The following is a 26,867-nucleotide window of genomic DNA, read 5'->3' as shown; positions in this document are numbered from 1 at the left end:
AAGATCGTGCCATTGCACTCCAGCCTGGGCAACAGAGTGAGACTGTCTAAAAACAAAAAAGATTCACATATGAGCCAGATGTGGTGGCTGTAATCCCAGCACTTTCTGAGGCCAAGGCTGGCTGATCACTTGAGACCAGAAGTTTGAGACCAGCCCGGCCAACATGGTGAAACCCCGTCTTTACTAAAAACACAGAAATTAGCCAGTATTGTGGTGTGCGCCTGAATCCCAGATCCTCAGGAAGCTGAGGCATGAGAATCGCTTGAACCCGGGAGGCGGAGGCTACAGTGAGCCGAGATCGTACCACTGCACTCCAGCCTGGGCGACAAAGCAAGATTCTGTCTCAAAAAAAAAAAAAAAAAAAAAAAATCCGCATATATATAAGTGGACCCATGCAATTCAAGTTGTGTTGTTCAAGGGTCAAATGTTTTTATAAGAAAACAACACAAAATTACCAACATTACCGCATTTACATTAGTCTATTCATGATGGCAAAACTGCAGGTTTCTTCACTTGATTCTCAGATATACAAAGGTTGTAAAATATATTCAGACATCAGCATAATAAACATCGGGGATAAAAGTACTTTTCGGCCGGGCGCGGTGGCTCAAGCCTGTAATCCCAGCACTTTGGGAGGCCGAGACGGGCGGATTACGAGGTCAGGAGATCGAGACCATCCTGGCTAACACCGTGAAACCCCGTCTCTACTAAAAAATACAAAAAAAAACTAGCCGGGCGAGGTGACAGGCGCCTGTAGTCCCAGCTACTCGGGAGGCTAAGGCAGGAGAATGGCGTAAACCTGGGAGGCGGAGATTGCAGTGAGCTGAGATCCGGCCACTGCACTCCAGCCTGGGCGACAGAGCCAGACTCCGTCTCAAAAAAAAAAAAAAAAAAGTACTTTTCTTTTTTTGTTTTTTTGAGATGGAGTTTCCTTCCTGTATCCCAGGCTGGAGTGCAATGGCGCGATCTTGGATCACTGCAACCTCTGCCTCCTGGGTTCAAGCAATTCTCCTACCTCAGCCTCCCAAGTAGCTGGGATTACAGGCACCTGCCACCACACCTGGCTAATTTTTGTATTTTTAGTGGAGATAGGGTTTCACCATGTTTGGCCAGGCTGGTCTTGAACTCCTGACCTCAGGTGATCCGCCTGCCTCAGCCTCCCAAAGTGCTGGGATTACAGGTGTGAACCACTGTGCCCGGCCGATAAAAGTTCTTTTCTTTAGGAAGTCCAGATTTTCAGGAAGTAATCAAAGTCTTGTTATTTTCAGAACTAGAATCTGTTGGGAAGACACTGCTATTTTTCCTTTATCTCAAGGTATTATTGTTTGTTTGTTTGTTTGTGACAGAGTCTTACTCTGTTGCCCAGGCTGGAGTGCAGTGGTGCGATCTCAGCTCACTGCAACCTCTGCCTCTTGGGTTCAAGCTATTCTCATGCCTCAGCCACCTGAGTAGCTGGGATTACAGGCACACGCCACCATGCCCTGCTGATTTCTGTATTTTTAGTAGAGACAGGGCTTCACCATATTGGCCAGGCTGGTCTCAAACTCCTGACCTCAAGTGACCCACCCACCTCCAACTCCCAAAGTGCTGGGATTATAGGCGCAAGCCACTGTGCCCTGCCGGTTTTTCATTTTTTAAAACTGAGTGTATAAGGTGTTTAATCATATATATATGCATACACTAAATACATACATATATTCTTTCCCCATCATTTTTATTACACAAATGTAAAGAGTACATACTTACACACACTATATGCACTTGCTTTGTTTTACTTTGTCGTGTATTTTTGAGATTTTTCCATATTACATAAAAAGCAGTCTCACTATTTTTCTTTATTTGTACTTGCTGTATAATGTGACATTGTATGGACATACTTTAATATACTTATTATTAATTATATAAATTACCACAAATTTGTCAAGGGCATAGAAAATAGTATAACACACTTGCAAATGTTTCTTGAATGAGCTGATAATCCACTGATGGAAACATTTAATAAAATAATTTGTAAAATGAGGATGGTTGAATTATTTTTCATTGTCTGACTCTAAATATATAAAATAGTAGAGATGAGGCTAGGAATATTGGAAAAACACTGCACAGTATCTTTTCTCATCATTGTGATTAGTGAAAATTCATACTTTTCTTAGATTTGTATTTGAATTTAGATCAGGCGTTTTATTTTAGACATTCAGATTATATTTTGTTTTAGATTAGATTGTTAATTCCCAATCCTGGCTGCACATTACAGTCACCAGGAAAGCACTGAAAACAATGACAGTGACCAAGCTTTAACCCAGGTAAACTATGTAAGAATTTATTTTTAAAACAGTACCAATGCCAGGTGTTTTTTGCTTTTTTGGTTTTTTATTTTTTTGAGACAGGGTCTCACTCTGTTACCCAGGCTGGAATGCAATGGTGCGATTATTGAGGCTCATTGTAGCCTCAACCTCCTAGGCTCAAGCAATTCTCCTGCCTCAGCCTCGTGAGTAGCTGGGACCACAGGCTAATGCTACCACACTCAGCTAATTTTTAAATTTTTTTAGAGATGGAGGTCTCACTTTGTTGCCCAGCCTGGTCTTGAACTCCTGGCCTCAAGCAGTACTCCTGCCTTGGCCTCCTAAAGTGTTGGGATTACAGGTGTGAGCTACTGCACTGGGTCCAGGTGTTATTTAAAAAAAAAAAAAAAAAAAATTCCAGATGATTTTAATGTGCATCTGGAGTTGAGAATCATTGATTGAGGTTATGTTAGTCAGTGTTTGGATCTTAGTACTGGATCAATGTAACTATTATATATGTAATTTATCTTATATACTTTACTATTTAAGTACTCATAATTTTAAGGTGGTGGTAGTAGTTGCAATAGTAGTCATACTTATAGTAGTAATAGTAGTCATAAGAAAAGTATTGTGAACAAATCCATTAAAAGAATGCCCTACAGATGGAGCAGAATGAAATCATGGCTCAGATACAGAGAACAGAAGTCTTTATCTTATATTTTACAGGACAGTGAATTTAGGAATCAAGCAGAGTGCATAAAGAAAAGGATTATTTGGGACTTGGAATGTCGCTGCTACCTTGATCCTTCTGCAGTGGTCAGGTAAGAAGAGGAAGGAAATATATCTAACCCACAAAGGCTTGTAGATGGGAAGAAATGTTACTTTTGTCAATTTTATTTATATTTGAGTTAAGGTGATTTTAGATTGAGACTTTCATTTATCACATCTATATATTAGAGTGATGTTGTGTTCATCTGCTAATAACAGAAACAGCTAGTAATGTGGTTTAACCAAGTTGAATGCTTATTCCTCTTTTGTATAAAAGAAGTCTGAGCTGCGCCTGGTGGCTCATGCCTATATTGCCAGCACTTTGGGAGGCAGGAGGATCTCTTGAAGCCAAGAGTTCAAGACCAGCCTGGGAAACAAAGTAAGACCCTGGCTAACACACACACACACACACACACACACGCACACAAAATTAGTTTGGTGCAGATACACACCTGTAGTCTTACTACTTGTGAGGCTGAGGTGATAGGATTGCTTGAGCCCAGGAGGTTGAGGCTGCAGTGAGCTGTGATTGAGTCACTACACTCCAGCCTGGGCAATGGAGTGACACCTTGTCTCTTAAAAAAAAAGTCGACCGGGTGCAATGGCTCACACCTGCAATCTCAGCACTTTGAAAGTCCAAGGCGGGCGGATCATGAGGTCAAGAGATTGAGACCATCCTGGCTAACATGGTGAAACCCCGTCTCTACTAAAAATAGAAAAATTAGCTAGGCATAAATTAGCTGGGCATGGTGGTGCTCACCTGTAGTCCCAGCTACTCGAGAGGCTGAGGCAGGAGACTCGCTTGAACCCAGAAGGCGGAGGTTGCAGTGAGCCAAGATCATGCCACTGCACTCCAGCCTGGTGACAGAGTGAGACTCCATCTCAAAAAAAAAAAAAAAGTCCAGAATTGGTATGTATGATGATTACACAGTGTTATTAGATATCCAGGCTCCATCTTTCCTTTTGCTCTACCTTCTTTACTACGTGACTTCCATCCACAAGGTTGTGTCATGGTGCAAAGGTGGCTGCTGGAGCTCCAGTTTGCACACTCACATTTCTGGCAGAAATTTGGAAGAGGAGAATGGTTATGGATAAAAAAGGACATATGCTGGCTGTCTTAACCCCTCTTGTGGAACCTTCCTGGAATCTGGCGACTTCTCTTTATGTCTCATTAGCCAACCTTTAGATGCAAGAAGGCTAGACAATAAAATGTTTTAGTTGAACACATTGTCACCCAGGCTAAATCAAGATTTAATTACTAAAGAACAGGTACACTGATATTGTGTAGGTAACTATCAGTCTTTGTCACAATGACCTGGTCATTAGAGAGAGATGACAATTGAGGGATTACCAATATATATACAATCTGAATGAACAACTCTGACTTTAAAAAAAAATGAATATCTGTTTTCTTAGGACAGCTTAAGATTTATAAAAAAATCAAGCAGAAAAATTGAGCAGATGTTTTAGAGAGTTTTTATATACCCCTGGTCCCCCACTTGGTCATGGTATATAACTCTTTTTACACATTGTTAGATTTGATTTGCTAATATTTTATTGAGGATACGTTGTTGTCATTATTCCTTTGAACAAATAGTTATCAGATCAATTAAGAATAAAAAACATTAACAAATTTATTTTACCTTCATTTATGACATTTCCTGATGCTCTTTCTTATGTTGATACAAGTTTTTTGACCCATGTCATTTTCCTTTTCTCTAAAAACTTTTAGCATTTCTTGTAAGGCAGGTCTACTGTCCAGAAACTCCTCTCATTTTTGTTTGTTCGAGAAAGGGTTTATTTCTCCTTCACATTTGAAGGATAATTTTAGTAGGTATAGAATTCTAAGTTGGTGGGTTTTTCTTTCACAACTTTAAATATTTTGCCCTACTCTCTTCTTGCTTGCATGGTTTCTGAAGAGAAGTCCAATGTATTTCTAACCCTTGTTCTTCCATAGGTAAAGTGTTTTTTCCTCTGGTTTTTTTCAAGATTTTCTTTTTTGCAGTTTGAAAATGATATGCCTAGATATAGTTGTTTATTTGTTTGTTTGGTTGGTTTTTGTCCTTATTCTGCTTGGTGTTCTCTGAGATTCCTGGATCTGTGGTTTGCTGTCTGTCAGTTAATTTTGGAAAATTCTTAGCTATTATTACTTCAAATATTTCTTCTGCTCTTTTCTTTCTTCTTCCGTTATGCCTAATTACACCTTTTGTAATTGTTCCACAAGTCTTGGATATTCTGTTATGATTTTTTGTTTTTATTTTTTTTCTTTGCATTTCAGTTTGGGGAGTTTCTATTCACATATACTCACGTTCACTGATTTTATTTTCCTTAGTCATGTCCAGTCAACTGAGAAGCCCATCAAATGAATTATTCATTTTTGTTTGTGTTTTTGATATCTAGCATTTCGTTTTGATTCTTTCTTAGAGTTTCCATCTCTGCTTACATTACCCATCTGTTCTTGCATGTTGCCTACTTTTTCCTTAAGAGTCTTTAATATAATTATAGTTACTTTAATTTCCTATCTGATAATTCCAAAATCTATGTCATATCTTAGTCTAGGTCTTATAGTAGCTTTGTCTATTTGGACTATATTTTTTCTTGCCTTTTAGCATTCTTTATAGCCTTTTAATTTGGAAGCTAGCCATTATATATTGGGTAATAGGAATTGAGGTAACTAGTATTTTTAGTGTGAGGTTTTATGTTAATCTGGTTAGGAGCTGGGTTGTGTTTCTTGTTTGCTATAGTTGTAAGTGCCAGAGGCATCAGTTTCCTTTTCCCCCCCACCTCCCCTGTTGTCTTTGGATTTGCCCAAGAACTTCTCTCATAGAGTGGTGTGTAGCCCTCTCAGTTGTAATTCATTGTTATTATATTGAAACTCTGTTGATATAGTGGCAAATTGTTGGGGAGAAGTATTCTATTACTTGTGATGAAGTCTCAGTAAAAAGGTTTGGGTCCCTGGGCTGTGACTTTCAGAAGTGTTTCATAATTTTTTTTCCTCCTATCCCTGTGGAAGCTAGACAGGTTGGAGTTGTCTAAATGCCCTTCCCTGAGATCAGATAAGGATCTGGTAAAGTAGTTTCCCTTAAAGGTCAACTCTTTGATAGGGAGAACGCTGCAGCCATATTTCAAAATGGTTACTCTTCTTCTCTCCCTGCCTGAAATATGAGGGTATTTTTCTTCCATCTTCACTGTGAGAACTTGGTGGGGCTCCTGGATTTAAAACTTATGTAAGTATGGGGACCCTTAACAGTGGGCCCCCTGGAGTTTTTCACTCCCAGCTAGTCTACATTCAGTCTCCAAAAATTTGTCAAAATTATCATTAAACTATTTCTACCGGTTGCTGGCACCACTGGCTTCTGCTGTCTTTAAGCTGACTGCAGCTGTGATCCTCTGTATTTTCCTGTCTCTCTCAATTTCAGGATGGCAGTTTTTGCCTTGTGACCTCGATTCTATGATGGATCTAAGAAATGTTATTTATTTCAATTCGGTCAACTTTTTTCTTGTTGCGAGGACAGGTGGGATTACTTCAAAGTTGTGTCGGAGCTGAAACTGGATACTATTTTCACGGTAGAAATAACCAATTTTATACCATTTGTAAACTTGTCGGATTATTTCTTTAGAATAAATCACTACAAGTAGAATTTATAGTGAATGATTATGGATTTTTTTAAGGTTTTTGATTCATATTGCTAAATTGCTCTAAAAGTGTTCAATTTGCCTCACTAGAAGTTGAGCAGAATTATTTTTGGAATGTTATAGGTTTGGGAAAGTTTTAAAAACCACCAACCCAGTAATAAATTTTTATTTATTTTATTTAATTTTTTTTTTTTTTTTTTGAGACAGGGTCTCACTGTGGCCCAGGTGAGAGTGCAGTAGCACCATCACCGCCTTGACCTCCTGGGCTGAAGCCATCCTCCCACCTCAGCCTCCTCAAATAGCTAGGACCACAGGTATTCACTGCCATGCCCAGCTAATTTTTTGTATTTTCCATAGAGATGGAATTTTGCCATGTTGCTCAGACCATCTTGAACACCTGGGCTCAAGCCATCTGCCTGCCTTGGCCTCTCAAAGTGCTGGCATTTACAGGCATGAGCCACTGAGCCCAGCCCTCCTATTTTTATATATGTATACTCTATATTACCTTATAAAAGAGAATATTTCCCTTTAACCTAAATTATACTGACTTTATTTTTACATATAATGCTAATAGACTGATTCTTTTTTTTTTTTTTTTTTTTTTTGAGACGGAGTCTCGCTCTGTCGCCCGGGCTGGAGTGCAGTGGCCGGATCTCAGCTCACTGCAAGCTCCGCCTCCCGGATTTACGCCATTCTCCTGCCTCAGCCTCCCGAATAGCTGGGACTACAGGCGCCAGCCACCTCGTCCGGCTAGTTTTTTGTATTTTTTAGTAGAGACGGGGTTTCACCGTGTTAGCCAGGATGGTCTCGATCTCCTGACCTCGTGATCCGCCCGGCTAATAGACTGATTCTTGATTTGCAGTTTTCAGAAACGGATTGCCGATTGCCGGCTTTGGCCTGTAGAGATCACAAGAGTTCCTCTGGTCACTGTACCCAAAGGGAAAGCTGGCAAAACTGAAAAGGTAAATATGTCCCCTCAAAACTATTTATATAAGAAATGTAGAATCAGGCCAGGCGCAGTGGCTCAAGCCTGTAATCCCAGCACTTTGGGAGGCTGAGACGGGCGGATCACAAGGCCAGGAGATGGAGACCATCCTGGCTAACATGGTGAAACCCCGTCTCTACTAAAAAATACAAAAAACTAGCCAGGCGAGGTGGCGGGCGCCTGTAGTCCCAGCTACTCGGGAGGCTGAGGCAGGAGAATGGCATAAACCCAGGAGGCGGAGCTTGCGGTGAGCTGAGATCTGGCCACTGTACTCCAGCCTGGGCGACAGAGTGAGACTCGTCTCAAAAAAAAAAAAAAGAAATGTAGAATCAGACCCTACCTGTTATTCTGCTTCAATTCTGATACCAAAAGAAAATGTGAATTAATATAGCTGTTCTCCCAAGGGTGACTAGCTCATCCTGATTTGCCCTGAACTTCACTTGTTTTAGCACTGGAAGTCTGATGTCCCAGGAAACTCCTCTGTTCTGGGAAAAACCAGGATTATTGGCCACCCTAGTTCCCCATTGTTCACTAAAAACTCTCTAGGCTTTATTACCAGATATCCTATTTCTCTTTAGCCCTTCACAATAGTTTTACCATACGTTAAACTTGCCTACTTAAAATGTTTTAGCCTGCTAATTAGTGTAATAGGAATCTTAGATATACTACTATTTTTAAAAGGTAGAGCTTTGATGAGCCTAGTACATGTTACCTATTGTTTTACCTGTGCATGTCTGGTCTTTTCTGCTTGTTCATAAACTCCCTGGGAGTAGGGGTCATGTAGTAGGCTGATGTGCATCCTCCATGGTACCTAGCATGATGTATGGCAAATAGCAGACATTTAATAAGTATCTAAATTGTTTGGCTGACTTTAAACATAGGCTTTTCACATAATAAAAATACTATCACTATGTAACCATTTCTCCCTTTGTAGTATATAAGTATTGGCAAACTTGCCTTAGATTTCTAAACTATCTGTTATCACATGAACATAGGACTTTTTTTTTTTTTTATTTTTTTGAGATGGAGTCTTACTCTGTCGCCTAGGCTGGAGTGCAGTGGTACAATCTCGGCTCACTGCAGTCTCCGCCTCCTGGGTTCAAGTGATTCTCCTGCTTCAGCCTCCTGAGTAGCTGCAATTACAGGCACACACCACCACGCCCGGCTAATTTTTGTAGTTTTAGCAGAGACAGGCTGGTCTCGAACTCCTGACCTCATGATCCACCTGCTTCAGCCTCCCAAAGTGCTGGGATTACAGCGTGAGCCACTGCACCCAGCCAAGCACAGGACTTTTAAATCTAGTTGCCAATTATTATTATAATAGGTGAAATCAAAGAGGTTACTTTTATGCTTGGAATTTATTTTCTTTCACAAAATTGATTTTTTTCCCTATAAAAATTTTCTGTGGCAAACCATACAACCATTAAAAAACGCTGTTAAAATATATTTATTAACATGTTCTTCATCTTTGCAATGAAAGTTTAGATGAAATCAAGTATGGTAAATACATGACAAGGAGACTGTCATTCATCCGCCTTCATCCATGGTAGATAATGCTAATCAATCAAAGCACTCTTTCCTTTTGAACCAAGATAAATACAGATAATTTTTCTCAACCAACTATGCTAAAACACCTCCACCAATTAATGAGAATTTAGATATAAGTTAAAGCCTATTTGTCATCACTGGTCCAGATAATTTGTAAGGTCCCTTTTATTTGTATGAGTCTGTGAACTAAAGCTAAAAGCCATAGCTTCTGATTCCTTTTAAGTTTTTTGTTATTGTTATTATTATTGTTTTTTATAAAGCTTCACTTTCTCCTAAGAAGCCACATGGTGAAATTGACTTTTTGGTTGAATATATATATTATCAATTAATTTGAGTTTGTATTGATTCAACTACTGCCTCTACTATTAACAGTTTATATGCATTTTCTCAGTGATCATGGTATTATTGAACCCATTTTGATGATAAAGAAGGCCCAAAATGTCTTATGTAACTGACCCAAAGTCACATAACTGGTTAAGTAGTAGAGTTAGTTTCTAAAACCAGGCCTTTGAACTGCTGAGTCAGAGCTCCATACCTTATATTATATTGTTTATAGCACTAATAACTCTGTGGTTTTATTCCTTTAGACTGATGAAGAAGGTCAGCTTTCGTTTCATGGTGTGGCTTATGTTAATATGGTCCCATTGTTGTATCCAGGTGTGAAGAGAATTCGGGGAGCTTTTCATGTTTACCCTTACTTGGACAGTGTAGTCCATGAAAAGGTAAGAAAAAATTGCATAAAAAGCATCATGGTAATTTATCCTTTATATATCTGTTTACTTACATCTTTAGAATATACATCTTTGCAAATGATATTTAGAACCAGTTGGTATACTAGGATATTAAATATATAGCTTTATAGTCATTCTGCATTGGACCTTAAAAAATTTAGGATAATGAAAAGACAAAAACTGAAAACCCAGATCTCTATCAACAGGTTAACAGAGAACATAGAAAAACAAATTGTGTGGTACCTCTGTACAATGGAATACTACTCAACAATAAAAAGAAGTGAGCTAATGATACATGCAACAGCACGGATGAATCTCAAATGCATTATGCTAAATGGAAGAAGCCAGACAAAAGAGAGAAAAGAGAGTACTTTTTTTTTTTCAAAAGAGATGTGGGTCTCGCTTTGTAGTGCAGTGGTACAATCATAGCTCACTACTGCCTCAAATTCCTGGGCTCAAGGGATCCTCCTGCCTCAGCCTTTTGAATAGCTGGGACTACAGATGTGCACCACTGTGCCTGGCTATTTAAAAAACATTTTTATATAGAGACAGGGTCTTGAAAAGTTCATTCTATATAATTACATTTATATGCAATTCTGGGAAAGTAATTTATCTATATTGATAAAAAGCAGATTAATGGTTACCTGGGAATAGGGATAGAAGGAGAGATGGATTACAAAGGAATGAAAGGAAAATATTAGGGATGATGGAAATGATGGTTATCTTGATTGTGGTGATGGTTTCATAGGTATACACATATGTCAAAATTGATGAAATTATATACTTTAAATATGTATGGTTTATTTTTATTGTACTTCAATTTTACTTCAATAAATTTGGATATAAAACTTTTAGCATAGGCCGGGCACGGTGGCTCACGCCTGTAATCCCAGCACTTTGGGAGGCTGAGATGGGCAGATCACGAGGTCAGGAGATTGAGACCATCCTGCCTAACATGGTGAAACCCCATCTCTACTAAAAATCCAAAAAATTAGCCAGGCGTGCTGGCAGGCGCCTGTAGTCCTAGCCACTCCGGAGGCTGAGGCAGGAGAAGGGCATGAACATGGGAGGCGGAGCTTGCAGTGAGCTGAGATCCGGCCACTGTACTCCAGCCTGGGCGACAGAGCGAGACTCCGTCTCAAAAAAAAAGAAAAAGAAAGTCTATTGTTGTTAAATATGGAAAAACTAAAATCCATTAATGAACTAGAATATTTTTTTTTCCATTTTTAGGTGTAAAAATGTTAAAATCATATATTCAAGCAAGAAGTCAGTTTTATCATGTTGCTTCCTAAGAGAAAATGAGGCTTTGTAAAACACACAACAATAACAAAAATGTATTATTATGTCACTGTTATTTTATTAGGGCAGCTATTTTTCAATAATAAATTTATGAAAACCCCATCATCTAGTTCTACATCAGTATCTTTTGAACTAGAAGCCACATTTATAGGAATTTATTTATTTATTTATTTATTTATTTATTATTTTTATTTTTTGAGATAGAGTCTTGCTCTGTTGCCCAAGCTGGAGTGCCATGGTGCGATCTCGGCTCACTGCAACCTCCGCCTCCTAGGTTCAAGCAATTCTCCTGTCTCAGCTTCCCAAGTAGCTGGGATTACAGATGCACGCTAACATGCCCAGCTAATTTTTTGTATTTTTAGTAGAAACGGGGTTTCACCATGTTAGACAGGCTGGTCTCGAACTCCTGACCTCAGGTGATCCACCCACCTTGGCCTCCCAAAGTGCTGAGATTACAGGCATGAGCCACTGTGCCCAGCCAGAAATTTATTTTAAGGACATAATTTAATAGGTTCAAAAATGTCATATTCATGAAAACTTTTTGAAACCTATAATAGCAAAAACTAAACATGAGGTTAAATGTTTACTAATAGAGGAATGTTTAGTAAATCATAGTAAATAAAAATGATGAAATATGTAGCCATTAAAAATATTAATACTTTATAAGCCACACCTATAATCCCAGCACTTTGGGAGGCCGAGGTGGATGGATCACCTGAGGTCAAGAGCTTGAGACGATTCTGGCCAACATAGTGAAACCCTGTCTCTACTAAAAATACAAAAATTTGCTGGGCGTGATGTGCGCCTGTAGTCCCAGCTTCTCAGGAGACTGAGGCAGGAGAATCACTTGAACCCGGGAAGCAGAGGTTGCAGTGAGCCAAGATTATGCCACTGCACTCCAGCCTGGAGACAGAGCGAGACTCCATCTGAAGAAAAAAAAAAGGATAATTATTAATGCTTTATAGATAAATGGGAAAGAAGGCTGGGCATGGTAGCTCACACCTGTAATCCCAGCACTTCAGGAGGCTGAGGTGGGAGTATCACGTCAACCTAGGAGTTCAAGACTAGCCAGGACAAAATAGTGATACCCCATCTCTACAAAAAAAAAATTGTTTTTTAGTTAGCAGAGCATGGTGGCACATTCCTGTAGTCCCAGCTACTCCAGAGGCTGAGGTAGGAGCATCGATTGAGCCGAGGAGGTCAAGGCTGCAGTGAGCTGTGATCGTGCTGCTGTACTCCGCCTGAGTGACAGAGTGAGACCTTGTCTCAAAAAAAATTAAAAATAAAAAAATGGGAGAAAACAATGCAAGTGTTACATATAACATAGATCAAAATAAATTTCAAATGAATGTATTAAATAAAGTTAAATGTGAAGACTATAAAAATGAGTATTAAAGATATGAATTAAGAGAAAACTTCCTAGGCTTGAAAGCAGTGAAAAGTATGAAATAAAGTATTTTGTTTACCAAAAAGTCAAGTTTCTATATATAAAATAAACCTTCATAAACAAAATTACAATGTAACTGAAGAACTAGGGAAAATATTTGAATACACATCAGAAAGATAGCTACTGTTTCTGAAATACAGTAGTTTCCTGAAAGATAGCTACTATTCCTGAAATATAGTAGTTTTTTCAATCTAGAAGAATAACAAACTTTTTCTTAATGGGCAAGGTACATGAAATAGCAGTTCACAAAAGAAGTGTCAGTGGCCAATAGATATAAGGAGAGACATCTGGCCTTATTTATTAATCAAGGAATTATTAATTTAAATAACAGTAGTTATCATTTTACTTGAAAAGTTCAACAATTATTTAAAATATGATAATGCCCATTGGTGCCAAAGGTATGATAATGTTATAGAACCAAACTGATGTTTGCTCACCTGGTACAGTAAAACCACATATATGCACCAAGGTTTGCAGTGATAGAAAGAAAGGCTTTCATTGCAGGGTGTCAAGCAAGGAGGACTAGGCAGCTAAATTATCAAATCCTGAGCTCCCTGATGGCTTGTGGGCAATGATTTTTAAAGGCAGAGGTAAATTTTAGGAAAGCAGAAGCTACAGGCAAAATCTTAAATCAATATATGCAAGTTACACATTGGTTTAAGCTTAAAAGGACAGGATATGTTGAGGCGGGGGTAGGGAGGCTTGCAAGTGGTAGGTAGATTCAAAGATTTTCTGATTTGCAGTTGTTAAGGAAGAGAGGCTTTGTTTAAAAATTTGGGGTCAGTAGAAAAATGTTAACTGGCTAGGGGGAGTGACTTTCTCCAAGCTCCCCAGAAAGAAATTTAGAACAAAGGACCATATAGTTCAGTCTTCACTTCCCTCTTAGCTGGGGGCTGATCCATTAGCTGATCTGAGTGCCGTATGATCCTTTCAGTGGTTCCTTCAGTGGTTCTTTCTGAGGCTCAGAAAGACAACTCAGGGACATATATTAAGACGTTATGTTTAGCTTCTATATAAAGCAAACATCTCTTGAACTTTAACTTCCTTGGCTATTGTTTTAGGCTACTATTACCTTCTTGTTTAAGTTGGTTATTTATTTCTGGGGCTAGCTGGGTGCCTAGAATGTCTCTTGAAGGAACTTCAGAATTTTCCATTATTTCCATGCTTGGGGACCACAGGCCTCTAAAAAGAGGATCCTTGCTCAATCTCAGTAAAACAACTTTCTTTTTTTTTTTTTTGAGACGGAGTCTCGCTCTGCCGCCCAGGCTGGAGTGCAGTGGCCGGGTCTCAGCTCACTGCAAGCTCCGCCTCCTGGGTTTACGCCATTCTCCTGCCTCAGCCTCCCAAGCAGCTGGGACTACAGGCGCCCGCCACGTCGCCCGGCTAGTTTTTTGTATTTTTTAGTAGAGACGGGGTTTCATCATGTTAGCCAGGATGGTCTCGATCTCCTGACCTCGTGATCCGCCCGTCTCGGCCTCCCAAAGTGCTGGGATTACAGGCTTGAGCCACCGCGCCCGGCCAAACAACTTTCATTCACTGCTAGTAGGAGCATAAATTGATAAAAACTTTTTGCAAAAAAATTTATTGTCCATATGTATTCAAAAACTTGAAATACTTATATCCTTTCCAATAGGACTTCTACTTCTAGGAAACTATTTCAAGGGAATAATTGGAAATGTATCCAAACCTTTCTACATGAAGATACTCTTGGTGAATCTGAGGGAAACAGTGAATCATAATAGAAAAGTTATGAGGTTTGATAACCCACTCAGGCACCCTAGAGTTTGAATTCTGGAACTGCCATTTACTAGCTGGATGACTTCAGGCAAGTGACTAAATTTGTCTCACATTTACTGTATTCATCAGTAAAGTGGAGGCAATACTTGTTTCCTAGAATTGTTTTACCTATTAAATGAGATGAAATATATAAAGCACTAGGAATGTAGTTGGCACACAGAAAATTTTATCTATCACTTTTATTATACACATATGATAGGGGAATATTGTGCATATATTAAAAATTATCCTCATGAAACATTTTAAAACATGAGAGAATGTAAATGATAGTCTGCTAAATGAAAGTCAAAATATAAATATGATCACATTTTTTTACAATAATGTTTAAAATATATAGAAAACATTGGAAAGGAATATCTCTGGCTATGGCCAAGTGAGAAGGTTGACAAATCATCTCCCCACAAAAGCAACCATGAAGCTAGACAAATGGACAAAAAGCCATTCACCATCCTTGAAATTGACCAAAAACATTAACAAGCTGAGAAGTACTAATGCATGAAAAGCTAAGGAGTTTGAGACCTTCTTGTCTGGGGCTGCTCTGCCTTCCCCACCCTTACCTTTAGCTCAAGAATGCATGAAAGAATTATCCAGTGGGGGTGAGCTGAATGCCAAGCCCTATCCCTACTCTGTCTCATTATGATCATGATGGAAGGCAAAGGGGAAGCAGGCATGTCACATAGTGAGAGAAATAGCATAAAAGAGAGGAGAGCGGTGCCAGATTATTTTTTAACAAGCAGATCTCTTTGTAACTAACAGAGTGAGAACTCATTACTTCAAGGATAGCACCAAGCCATTTATGAGGGTTCTACCCCACGACCCTAACACCTCCTACCAGGCCCTACCTAGACCACTGGGGATCACATTTCTTTTCTTTTTTCTTTCTTCCTTTTTTTTTGAGACATGGTCTTCTCATGCTGTCACCCACTGGAGGGGGATCACATTTTAACATGAGATTTCTAGAGGATAAAGAGCCAAACTACATCAAAATGGCAATCTTGATGGAAAGCAACCAACAAATATGTAATAAGAGTCCCAACAGGGAAGAGTATAAAGACATAATGTCTGAAAAATCCCACATTTGATGAAAACATTAATTTACAGATCCAAGGAGTTTAGAAAATCCCAGTTAGGATCAGCACACAGAGGCCCAAAATATACACATTATATATAGTCAAATGAGGGAGAGAGACAAAGAGGACATCACGAATGCAACAGGAGAAAAACAATTCATCACTTACAGGGGAGAATCAATATGGTTAACTGCTGATTTTTTCATCTGAAACAATGGAAACCAGAAGGCAGTGGAATAACATATGTGAAATTCTGAAAGAAAAACACACATACACAAAAACTACCAACCGAAAATAAAGGCAGGGCTGGGTGCGGTGGCTCATGCCTGTAATCCCAGCACTTTGGGAGGTAGAGGTGGGTGGATCACCTGAGGTCAGGCGTTTGAGACCAGCCTGGCCAACATGATGAGACCCTGTATCTACTAAAAATACAAAAGTTACCTGGGCATGGTGGTGTGCACCTGTAATTCCAGCTGCTCAAGATGCTGAGGTGTGAGAATTCCTGAGGCAGGAGGTTATAGTGAGCCAAGATCACACCACTGCAACTCCAGCCTAGATGACAGAGTGAGACTCTGTCTCAATAAAAGAAACAAAAACAACAAAGGCAAAATAAAGACATCCCCAGATAAATGCTGAAAGAATTTGTTGCTAGGAAACATGCCTTGCAAGAAATACTAAAGGAAGTCTTTCAGCTTGAAAGGAAATGACACCAGTTGCTAACTTGAATCCATAAGAAGAAATGAGGAATACTTGAAATGGTTAAATATAAGTTAATATAAAGGAGTTTAGAAATAGAGCTTTTTCATTTTTACTCTTAACTTCTTTAGAAGACATGATTGGATAAAGTATTCGTTATATTGTTGGGTTAACATATAGATTTAATTTATATGATAATAGCATAAAGGAAGGAGGATAGAATGGAGCTATAGTGGAGCAAAGTTTCAGTATTTTACCAGAATTAAGATAGTATTGGGTCGGGCGCGGTGGCTCAAGCCTGTAATCCCAGCACTTTGGGAGGCCGAGACGGGCGGATCACGAGGTCAGGAGATCGAGACCATCCTGGCTAACACGGTGAAAACCCGTCTCTGCTAAAAACTACAAAAAACTAGCCGGGCGAGGTGGCGGCGCCTGTAGTCCCAGCTACCTGGGAGGCTGAGGCAGGAGAATGGCGTGAACCCGGGAGGCGGAGCTTGCAAGTGAGCTGAGATCTGGCCACAGTATTCCAGCATGGGTGACAGAGCGAGACTCCGTCTCAAAAAAAAAAAAAAAAGATAGTATTGATGTGAAATAGATTGTGATTAGTTAGGATGTATGTTGTAATCCGTAAGTAACCACTAAGAAAATTGTGTGTGTGTACATATGCATATGCACATACATATGTGTGTATGTCCATACATATTATATATACACATATATTTATGTGTATATCATATATATATCTCAACAAAGGAATTAAGTGGGATATCACAAATATTTGTTTAACATAAGGTAGTTAAAGGAAGAACAGAACAACAAAAAACAGATGATATATAGAAAGCAAATAGCATGGAAAATAAAAATCTAAGTATTTCAACAATATTATTGTATGTAAGTGGTCTAAACACACCAATAAAAGGACAGAAATTATTGAATTGGATTTACAAAAAAATCAAGATTCAACTATGTACTGTTTAAAGTAGACACACCTTAGGTTCAAATACACAAAAGGTTGAAGTAAAAAGGTACAAAAGATATACTATGGAAACAGAAAGGGTGATAGCTGAGTAACTACAATAATACCAGACAAAATAGTTTTAAGACTAGAAATACATATTACTGAAGACAGAATGGATGTCACAATGATTAAAGCATCAATTCATTGGGAAGATAGGACAATTATAAGTGTATACACCCTTAGCAGTACAACACAATCATCTCATAATACTTGAAGCAAAACCCAACAGAATTGAAAGGATAAATAGGCAATTTGGCAATAGTATTTAGAAATTTCAGTATTCGGCCGGGCGCGGTGGCTCAAGCCTGTAATCCCAGCACTTTGGGAGGCCGAGACGGGCGGATCACGAGGTCAGGAGATCGAGACCATCCTGGCTAACACGGTGAAACCCCGTCTCTACTAAAAATACAAAAAACTAGCCGGGCGACGTGGTGGGCGCCTGTAGTCCCAGCTACTCCGGAGGCTGAGGCAGGAGAATGGCATAAACCCGGGAGGCGGAGCTTGCAGTGAGCTGAGATCCGGCCACTGCACTCCAGCCCGGGCGACAGAGCAAAACTCCCTCTCAAAAAGAAAAAAAAGAAATTTCAGTATTCAGCTCTCAATACTGGAAAAGACAACTGTATAGAAAATCTGGCCAGGTGCAGTGGTTCAAGCCTGTAATCCCAGGACTTTAAAAGGCTGAAATGGGTGGATTGCTTGAGCTCAGAAGTTGGAGACCAGCCTGGCAAAATGGCAAAACCCCATCTCTACAAAAAATAAAAAAAATTGGTTGGGTGTGTTGTTTGTGCATGCCTGTGGTCCCACTACTTGAGAGGCTGAGGTAGGTGGATCACTTGAGTCCAGTAGACAATCAAGGCTGCAGTGAGCTATGATCATGCCACTGCACTCCACATTGAGTGACAAGAGTGAGACCCTGTCTCATAACAACAACAACAAAAAAGAGTATCTTTGGTAAGTATAAACTTACCATAGAACCCAACAAATCATTTCTAGGAATTTCTAAGAGAAAAGAAAACCTGTATTCACACGAAGACATATATGTGAATGTTTATTGCAGCATTATTTATAATAGCTAAAAGCTCACAATAATACAAATGTCCACAGATAGTGAACAGATAAACAAAATGTGGTGTATCTATACAAGGGAGTACTATTTTGCAGTGAAAAGGAATGAACTACTAATGATGTAAAATTCCCAAATCACTGAATCATGCACTTTAAGTGGGTACGTTGTATATATGTGAATATCTCAATACAGCTGTATTTTTTTTTTTTTTTGAGATGGTGTCTCTCTCTGTCACCCAGGCTAGAGTGCAGTGGTACCATCATAGCTCACTGCAGCCTCGAACTACTGGGTTCAAGTGATCCTTTGCCTTAGCCTCCTGAGTAACTGGGACTACAGGCATAGGCCACCACATCCAGCTAATTAAAACAAAATTTTTTTTTTTTTTTGTAGAGACAGAGTCTCATTGTGTTGCCCAGGCTGGTATCAAACTCCTGGGCTCAAGCAATCTCCTGCCTCGGCCTCCCAAAGTGCTGGGATTACAGGTGTGAGCCACCATGCCTGACCTGTTTTTTTTAAAAAGTAGTAAACTTGGGCTAGGTGTGGTGGCTCACACCTGTAATCCCAGCACTTTAGGAGGGCTAGGTGGGCAGATCATTGAGGCCAGGAGTTTGAGACAAGCCTGGGCAACATGGTGAGACCCCATCTTTACAAAAAATACAAAAATTAGCTGGGGTGGTGGCATGTGCCTGTAGTCCCAGCTACTCAGGAGGCTGAGGTGAGCTAATGGCTTGAGCCCAGAAGGCAGAGGTTGCAGTGAGCTGTGATTGTGCCACTGCACTCCAGTCTAGGTAACAGAGTGAGACTCTATCTCAAATACATAACTAAAATAAAAAATAAAAAAATAATGAACCAACTGACACATGCTATAGCATGGATGAACCTCAAAAACATGCTAAGTAAAAGAAGGCAGATGCAAAAGACTATGTATTGTATGATACCACTTATATGAAATACTCTTTTTATAGAACATACCCCAGAGATGTTAACATTTGAGAAAGCTTATGTCTTTGAATCTATGACATACAGTATTTATCACAGAGGTGGCAGGATTGTGAGTGATTTTTAGTATTTACAATTAATATTGTTGGATTGTTTTCAAACAGCTTTATTGAGGTATAATTGATAAACTGCATATATTTAAATTGTACAATGTTAAAGTTTTGACATGTCTGTACATCTGTGAAACTATCACAACAGTCAAGATAATGAACATACACACATTACCTCCCCAAAGTTTTTTGTGTCTTCTATTATTCCTTTGCCCACCTCTGTCTACCCCTCCCATCTCGCCTGGCCTCCTTCGGTCTGGTTCTTTTTGTTCAACATAAATTATTTTGAGAATCATCCATGTTGTTTAATTTAAAAATTGTTTATTTCAAAAAAGAATTTTTAGGGAAAAATTGTTGTAAAATCCTTTTCTGGTGATTTGTCTATAGTTTGAATTTTTCCATGCAAAGAGTTTGCTTTGAACTTTAAACTTGCCGTATCCTTCCAATTATAACTGATAGGGCAGCGGTAACTAAATAGATACTATTTCTTGTATAGAAGTGAATTCAACCTGTTAATGTTAATTTAATTTAATTTTGTTTTTTTTTCTTTTTTTGAGACAGAGTCTCGCTCTATTGCCCAGGCTGCTGTGTAGTGCACCATCTCAGGTCACTGCAACCTCCACCTCCTGGGTTCAAGTGATTCTCCTGCCTCAGCCTTCCCAGTAGCTGGGATTACAGGTGCATGCCACCACACCCAGCTCATTTTTATATTTTTAGTAGAGACAGGGTTTCACCATGTTGGGTGGGCTGGTCTTGAACTTCTGGTCTCAAGTGATCCGCCTGCCTCGGCCTCCTAAAGTGCTGGGATTACAGGTGTGAGCCACTGCACCTGGCCTTTTTTTTTTTTTTTTTTTTTGAGACAGAGTCTTGCTCTGTAGCCTGGGCTGGAATGCAGTGGTGCAGTCATGGCTCACTGTAGCCTTGACTGCTCGGGTTCAAGTGATTCTCCTACCTCAGCCACCCTAGTAACTAGGACTACCAGGCATGTGCCACCATACCTCGCTGATTTTTTTATTTTTTATTTTTTATTTTTATTTTTTTGAGAGAGTCTTGCTCTGTTCACACCATTCTTCTGCCTCAGCCTCCCTAGTAGCTGGCACTACAGGCACCCACCACCACGCCTGGCTAATGTTTTGTATTTTTAGTAGAGACGGGGTTTCATCATGTTAGCCAGGATGGTCTCGATCTCCTGACCTCATGATCCACCTGCCTTGGCCTCCCAAAGTGCTGAGATTATAGGCGTGAGCCACCATGCCCGGCCCACCTCGCTGATTTTTTTGTTTTGTTTTTAGTAGAGATGAAGTCTCACTATTTTACCCAGGCTGGTCTTGAACTCATGATCTCACACAATCCTCTTGCCAAAGTGCTGGGATTACAGGTGTGAGCCACCATGTCCAGCATAGTTTGAAATTCTGTGTCAAAGATTAAAAGCATTCTGATTACAAGAGTTATGAGATGCCAGAATCAAGCCAGGTCGTAAGGTCTCCTCTAAATCCTTTAAATGCTAGAGCAGGCAACTAACTTTCTGTGGTGTTTTTACCTGTTCTAGAAGGAGGGAAATACAATGAAGTCTTTCAAGTCCCTTCTTTCTCTCTGATGTTAAATGTTGAAATTGTTTGGAAAACTAAATGGTAAAAAAATAATGTGTACTTCTTTCAAGTTTGTCTCATGTATTGCTTTTTTTGTTCGTTTTTCAGACCAAATGTTTACTGAGCTTTTTCCGGGATATTGGCCATCACTTGATTCATAATAATAAAACAGGAGGAATTAATTCTCTGCTGTCCAAGCAAGCTGTTTCTAAGAATCTGAAAGAAGATAAACCAGTGAAAGAAAAGGACATAGATGGAAGGCCTAGGCCTGGGGATGTGGTAGGTTGTTGAGAAGGTGATGATTTTGCCTGTTAGATTACATTCCAGAGACTTCACTGATTACTCACTTGGTGACTTGTATCAATATTAGTTTGCTTTTTTTTTTAATTTTTACTTTAAGTTCTGGGATACATGTGCAGAATGTGCGGGTTTGTTACATAGGTATACATGTGCCATGGTGGTTTGCTGCACCTGTCAATCCGCCATCTAGGTTTTAAGCCCCGCATGTATTAGGTATTTGTCCTTAATGCTCTCCCTTCCCCTTGGCGCTCACTCCTGACAGGCCTGGGTTTGTGATGTTCCCCTCCCTGTGTCCGTGCGTTCTCATCGTTCAACTCCCACTTATAAGTGAGAACATGCGGTGTTTGGTTTTCTGTTCCTGTGTTAGTTGCTGAGAATGATAGTTTCCAGCTTCATCCATCCCTGCAAAGGACAATAACTCATTCTTTTTTATGGCTGCAGTTAGTTTGCATTTTGATGCAATGTAGAGATCATTGTTCTTGTCACTATGAAGACCATGTAGGAATTCAATTTTTGAAGTGTGTTCATTTTCTTTCAGCAGGCATCTAGTATAAAATCTCAGAGCTCAGATACTCCTTTGGAAGGTGAACCCCCTCTAAGTCACAATCCTGAAGGACAGGTAATTGTGCATAAAGTTTGGAAAATTAAGTTTAAGTTAACCAGACCTTTATTAAGCAAGGTATTTTCACTGGAAAATGCTCGGACAGGATGTTAGTTATCATTCCATATTTGCCCATGACTAGTTGTCTGTGACTATGGGCAAATTTCTTTGTCTTGTTGACACTCTGTAAAATGAACTGGTGCCAGGTTAATTTTAAGGTCCTTTCCAGCATTAAAATATTATATCTTTTATTAATTCTACTATGTTAAACATTATAAGGGATGCAGAGATGCATCTTCTGCAGCATTTATTCATCTGCCTTCAGGAAACTCAGCATCTGGTAGGAGAAACAGACTGGTATATAGTATATAATTTTGATAACCATAGTATATAATTTTGATAAGTGCTGTAATAGAGGTACAAATAAAAGTTCTGTGTGGGCTCTGAGGAGGCAAATATTGGGATGGGGAAGTCTAAGGGAAGGCTTCATACTAAGTCTAAGGGAAGGTTCCATACTAAGTAGTGAAAGATGAAGAGACCTGTTTGCCATAAGAAGATAGAGGGAGAGGCATTTCAGAGACAGGGAACAGCTTGAGAGAGAACAACACAGAGAATTTGCCAGAGCAGAATTTAGGGTGTGTCAGTTAATTACAGTGTATGGTATATAGATAAATTAAAGAAAAGATTCTATAAAGAGTTAGGAAAGAAGAAAGAGGCTGAATCAGGTAATGGAAAGACTTGAAAGGCTTATTTAAAAGTTTGAACTTTATTGTATAGCTGATGACAGATTATTGAACCTCTTCTAGGAGATTCACATCAAAGGTTTTAAAGTCAGATAGAAATAAGACCTCATGTGTGTTTCAGGTCAGAATTCTTGCAAGGGTATGAAAAAAAGAGATTGAAGGTGGGGTAGAGCTGCAGGCTTTTCTTGTAGTATAGATGAGTGTTGATGACAGTTTTTTTTAGGGCAGGGGTTGCAGTAAAGAAATTCAGAAACCTGCAGAGGCAAGGAGTTTGCAATTGGGAAGCTTTGGGGGTATTGATGAGAAAAGTTAAGGATAACTCAGGTTGCAAGCCTCACTTTCTGGAAGGATGACAACACCATTGAGAGAAAAATCAAGAGAGATTGACATTGGGGAAATAATAAATTCAATTTTGGACATGTATTTAGGATGCTAGCAAAAATCTGGGTAGAGCTGTCCAGCAGTTGGGGTTGGTAGATGGTAGTGACGAGACTGTGAGTGGGAATGTAAGAAGTTTATGAAGAGAATTTTTCTTCAGGACCCATCTGAAAGAAGGTCGCTGGAAGAAAGAATGGCATTCACTTAAAACAGTTCCTGGGAAAGTATTGAGAACAAGTTATACAGGGCTGAAGCCCTGTTACGCTATAGAAGCTTCCAAGAATAAAATTGAAAATCCTTTCCTCTAAGAGATAACCACTGTTGCTCCATTTCTTTTCAGTTATTTTTCTATGTGAAAAGTATTTTAACAGTTGAGATCACACTGTGTATGTAGTTATATATGCAGTTTTCTCACTTATTATATTGTGAGCATCATCTTATGTTACTAAATTTTTCATAAATATATTTTTTTCTGGAAATAATAAGAAAACAATGTCTTTACAGCAATATGTAGAAGCAAGGACGTACATTGTGTTGGAAATTCAGCTGGACAAAGCTTTGGTTCCAAAGCGAATGCCAGAGGAGCTAGCCAGAAGGTTTGTAGCTACGGTGCTTATACTAGTTTTGTACAATTTGGGTGTAAGTAAGAGAAAGTCAGATTGTCCCCATGATTGTAATTTCCCTTGGGCTAAGCAGGAGTTATCTGGTTTTTTTCTAGATGAAGTTTTTGTTGTTGTTGTTATTGTTGTTACCTTATCACAAAAGCATTGCATACTCATTATAAAAATTTTTAGGAAGCTGGGTACGGTGGCTCATACCTGTAATCCTAGCTCTTTGGAAGGCCGAGGCGGGGAGATTGCCTGAGCTCAGGAGTTTGAGACCAGCTTGGGCAACACGGTGAAACCCGTCTCTACTAAAATACAAAAAATTAGCTGGGCGTGGCAGCATGCACGTGTAATCCCAGCTACTCGGGAGGCTGAGGTAGGAGAATTGCTTGAACCTGGGAGGTGGAGTTTGCAGTGAGCCAAGATTGCGCCACTGCACTCCGACCTGGGAGACAGAGAAAGACTCTGTCTCCAAAAAAAAAAAAAAAAAAAAGAAAATTTCTAGGAAATACAAATGAACAAGAAAGTATATAAAGATACCCAAGGCCAGGTGTGGTAGCTCATTCATGTAATCCCAGCACTCTGAAAGGCCAAGGCGAGAGGATCACTTGAGCCCAGAGGTTTGAGACCAGCTTGGGCAACATAGTGAGACCCCAACTCTATAAAAAATTGTAATAATTAAATTAAAATTTTAAAAAATTAAAAAATAAAAACATCCAGATCTCTACTCACCTAGTGATAACTGCTTTTAACACCTTGGTGTTATCCTTCTGGAGTTATTTTAAAGCCCCCTCTATTACACATACATAAACACACACATGCATGTTACATATACATATATGTAATTTTAAAAAACTGTTTATATTGTACCATAGTGTTTTGCTTGTGTGTTACTAGGAAACTGTGCATTCATCTGGGTTATTCAACTTGTTGGTGAACAATTGTTCATAGTATTCTCTAATACTCCTTTATATCCCTCTAAAATTGGTAGTAATGTTTCCACTTTCATGTCTTCTCTCTTAGTCAGTCTTGCTAAAAGTTTGTCAATCTTGTTGATCTTTTTGAAAGACCAACTTTTAAAGCTTATTGATTTTCTCCATTATTTTTCTATCCTCTAATTCATTTTTACTCTAATATTCATTCTTTCTTTTATTATGTCTTCTGCTAGCTTTGGGCATAGTGTGCCCCGCTTTTGCTAGTTCCTTAAGGTATACAGTTATGTCATTGATTTTGAGTTTTCTTCTTCTTTAGTGTATGTGTAGAGAACTATATATTTCCCTCTGAGCACTGCTTTCACTGCATTTCATAACTTTTTATTTGGTTTTTGTTTTCATTTGTCTAAAGGATTTTATTTTTTTTAAATTTCCCTCGTGGTTTCTTCTTTAAACCATTGGTTGAGTGTGTTGCTTAAATTTTCTTATTTCAGTTATTAAATATTCTTATTTTCTTAATTTTAAGTCTTCTGTTACTCAATTTAGTTTTATTTCATTGTGATCAGAAAATATGCTTCATATGATTTCAATCTTTTTTTTTTTTTTTGAGACAGAGTTTCACTCTTGTTGCCCAGGCTGGAGTGCAATAGTGTGATCTCAGCTCATGGCAACCTCTGCTTCCTGGGTTCAAGTGATTCTCCTGCCTCAGTCTCCTGAGTAACTAGGATTACAGGCATGTGCCATCACACCTGGCTGATTTTGTATTTTTAATAGAGATGGGGTTTCTCCATATTGGTCAGGCTGGTCTCAAACTCCCGACCTCAGGTGATCTGCCTGCTTCAGCCTCCCAAATTGCTGGAATTACAAGCATGAACCATCATGCTCAGCCATGATTTCAATCTTTTAAAATTTATTGATACTTGTTTTGTGGCCTGACATATGTTATACCCTGCAGAATGTTCTATGTGCACTTGAGAAGAATGTGTAATCTGTTGTTATTGAGTGGAATGTTCTCTATATGTCTGTTAGATCTAATTGGTTTATAGGGTTGTTCAAATCCCTTCTGTCTTTTTGTCTTCCTGTCTTTTCTCTTCTCTTCTCTTTTGTCTTACTCTGTTACCCAGGCTGGAGTGCAGTGGCATGATCTCAGCTCACTGCAACCTCTGCCTCCCAGGTTCAAGCAATTCTCCTGCCTCAGCCTCCCAAGCAGCTGGGACTATAGGAGCACACTGCTGTACCCAGCTTTTTTTTTTTTTTTTTTGTATTTTAGTAGAGATGGAGTTTCACTATGTTGCCCAGGCTGGTCTCGAACCCCTTAGCTCAGGCAATCTGCCTGCCTCAGCCTCCCAAAGTGCTAAGATTACAAGCATGAATCACCATGCCTGGCTTAAACCATTTATTTTTTTATTAATCTCCTGTCTGGTTGTTTTATCCATTATTGAAAGTAGAGTGTTGAAGTCTCTATTATTGTAGGACTATCAGTTTCTCCCTTCAATTCTGTCAGTTTTTGCTTTATAAATTTTGGGGTTCTGTTGTATATATTTATAAATGTTGTATTTTATTGTTATATTGAACCTTTTGTCAATATTTAATGTCCTTATTTGTCTCTTGTACCTTCTTTTTATTTGTGGTTTATTTTGTCTGACAATAATATAGCTATCTCAGCTCTTTATTACTACTTGTATGGAATATCTGATTTTATCCTGCCTTTGACTTCCTTCTGTCCTTATATCTAAAGGGAGTATCTTGTAGACAGCAGATAGATGGATTCTGTGTGAGTTTTTCTAATCTAATCTGCCAGTGTCTGCTTTTTAATAGGAAAGTTTAATCCATTTACATTTAATGTGATTACTGATAAAGAAGGATTTACTTTTGCCATTTATCTGTTTGTTGTCTGCATGTCTTTTTTGTTGTTGTTGTTCTTTAGTGCCTTTATTGCTGCCTTTTTATATTTAGCTGATTTTTTGCAGTATACCATTTGGATTTCCCTCTTCTTTCCTTTTCTGTATATATTTTTTAGTTGTTGTCTTAGTGGTTAACTTGGAGACAACAATTAGCATCTTAAACCTGTAACAGCTTAGTTTGAATACAAACTTAATTTCAGTACTGTACACTCTGCTCCTATACATCTCCTATCCCTCCCCTGTTACATTGTTACTGTCACAGATTACATATTTATCTATTGTGTGCCTCTTAATATAGACTTACCATTATTATTTTATGCATTTGTCATCAAAAAAGAAGAGAAAGAGGAGTTACAAGTTGAAAGTACGTTAATACTGGCTTTCATATTTACATTTACTAGTGTTCTTTATTTCTTCTTCTGG

The 26,867-nt window shown here is 38.9% G+C and overlaps 1 protein-coding gene across 3 annotated transcripts in view; it reads left to right on the top strand.

The window, feature by feature from the left end:
- Nucleotides 1-26,867, top strand: part of CFAP70 (cilia and flagella associated protein 70) — a 109,258-nt gene that overhangs the window by 21,897 nt on the left and 60,494 nt on the right. For 2 of the 3 annotated variants that reach the window (XM_033209597.1, XM_033209599.1), the window contains 6 exons: nucleotides 3,009-3,103; nucleotides 7,549-7,648; nucleotides 9,807-9,941; nucleotides 21,090-21,260; nucleotides 21,820-21,900; nucleotides 23,508-23,599. In XM_033209597.1, coding sequence (XP_033065488.1) covers nucleotides 3,009-3,103; nucleotides 7,549-7,648; nucleotides 9,807-9,941; nucleotides 21,090-21,260; nucleotides 21,820-21,900; nucleotides 23,508-23,599 — 674 coding nt within the window. The remainder of the gene's footprint in view (nucleotides 1-3,008; nucleotides 3,104-7,548; nucleotides 7,649-9,806; nucleotides 9,942-21,089; nucleotides 21,261-21,819; nucleotides 21,901-23,507; nucleotides 23,600-26,867) is intronic. The other variant, XM_033209598.1, reaches the window with a different exon arrangement.

The sequence above is a fragment of the Trachypithecus francoisi genome, unplaced genomic scaffold (genome assembly GCF_009764315.1).
Source record: "Trachypithecus francoisi isolate TF-2019V2 unplaced genomic scaffold, Tfra_2.0 Lachesis_group9, whole genome shotgun sequence".
Classification (NCBI taxonomy): domain Eukaryota; kingdom Metazoa; phylum Chordata; class Mammalia; order Primates; family Cercopithecidae; genus Trachypithecus; species Trachypithecus francoisi.
The sequence above is the reverse complement of the archived record's forward strand: the minus strand, read 5'-3'. Positions and strand labels throughout refer to the sequence as shown.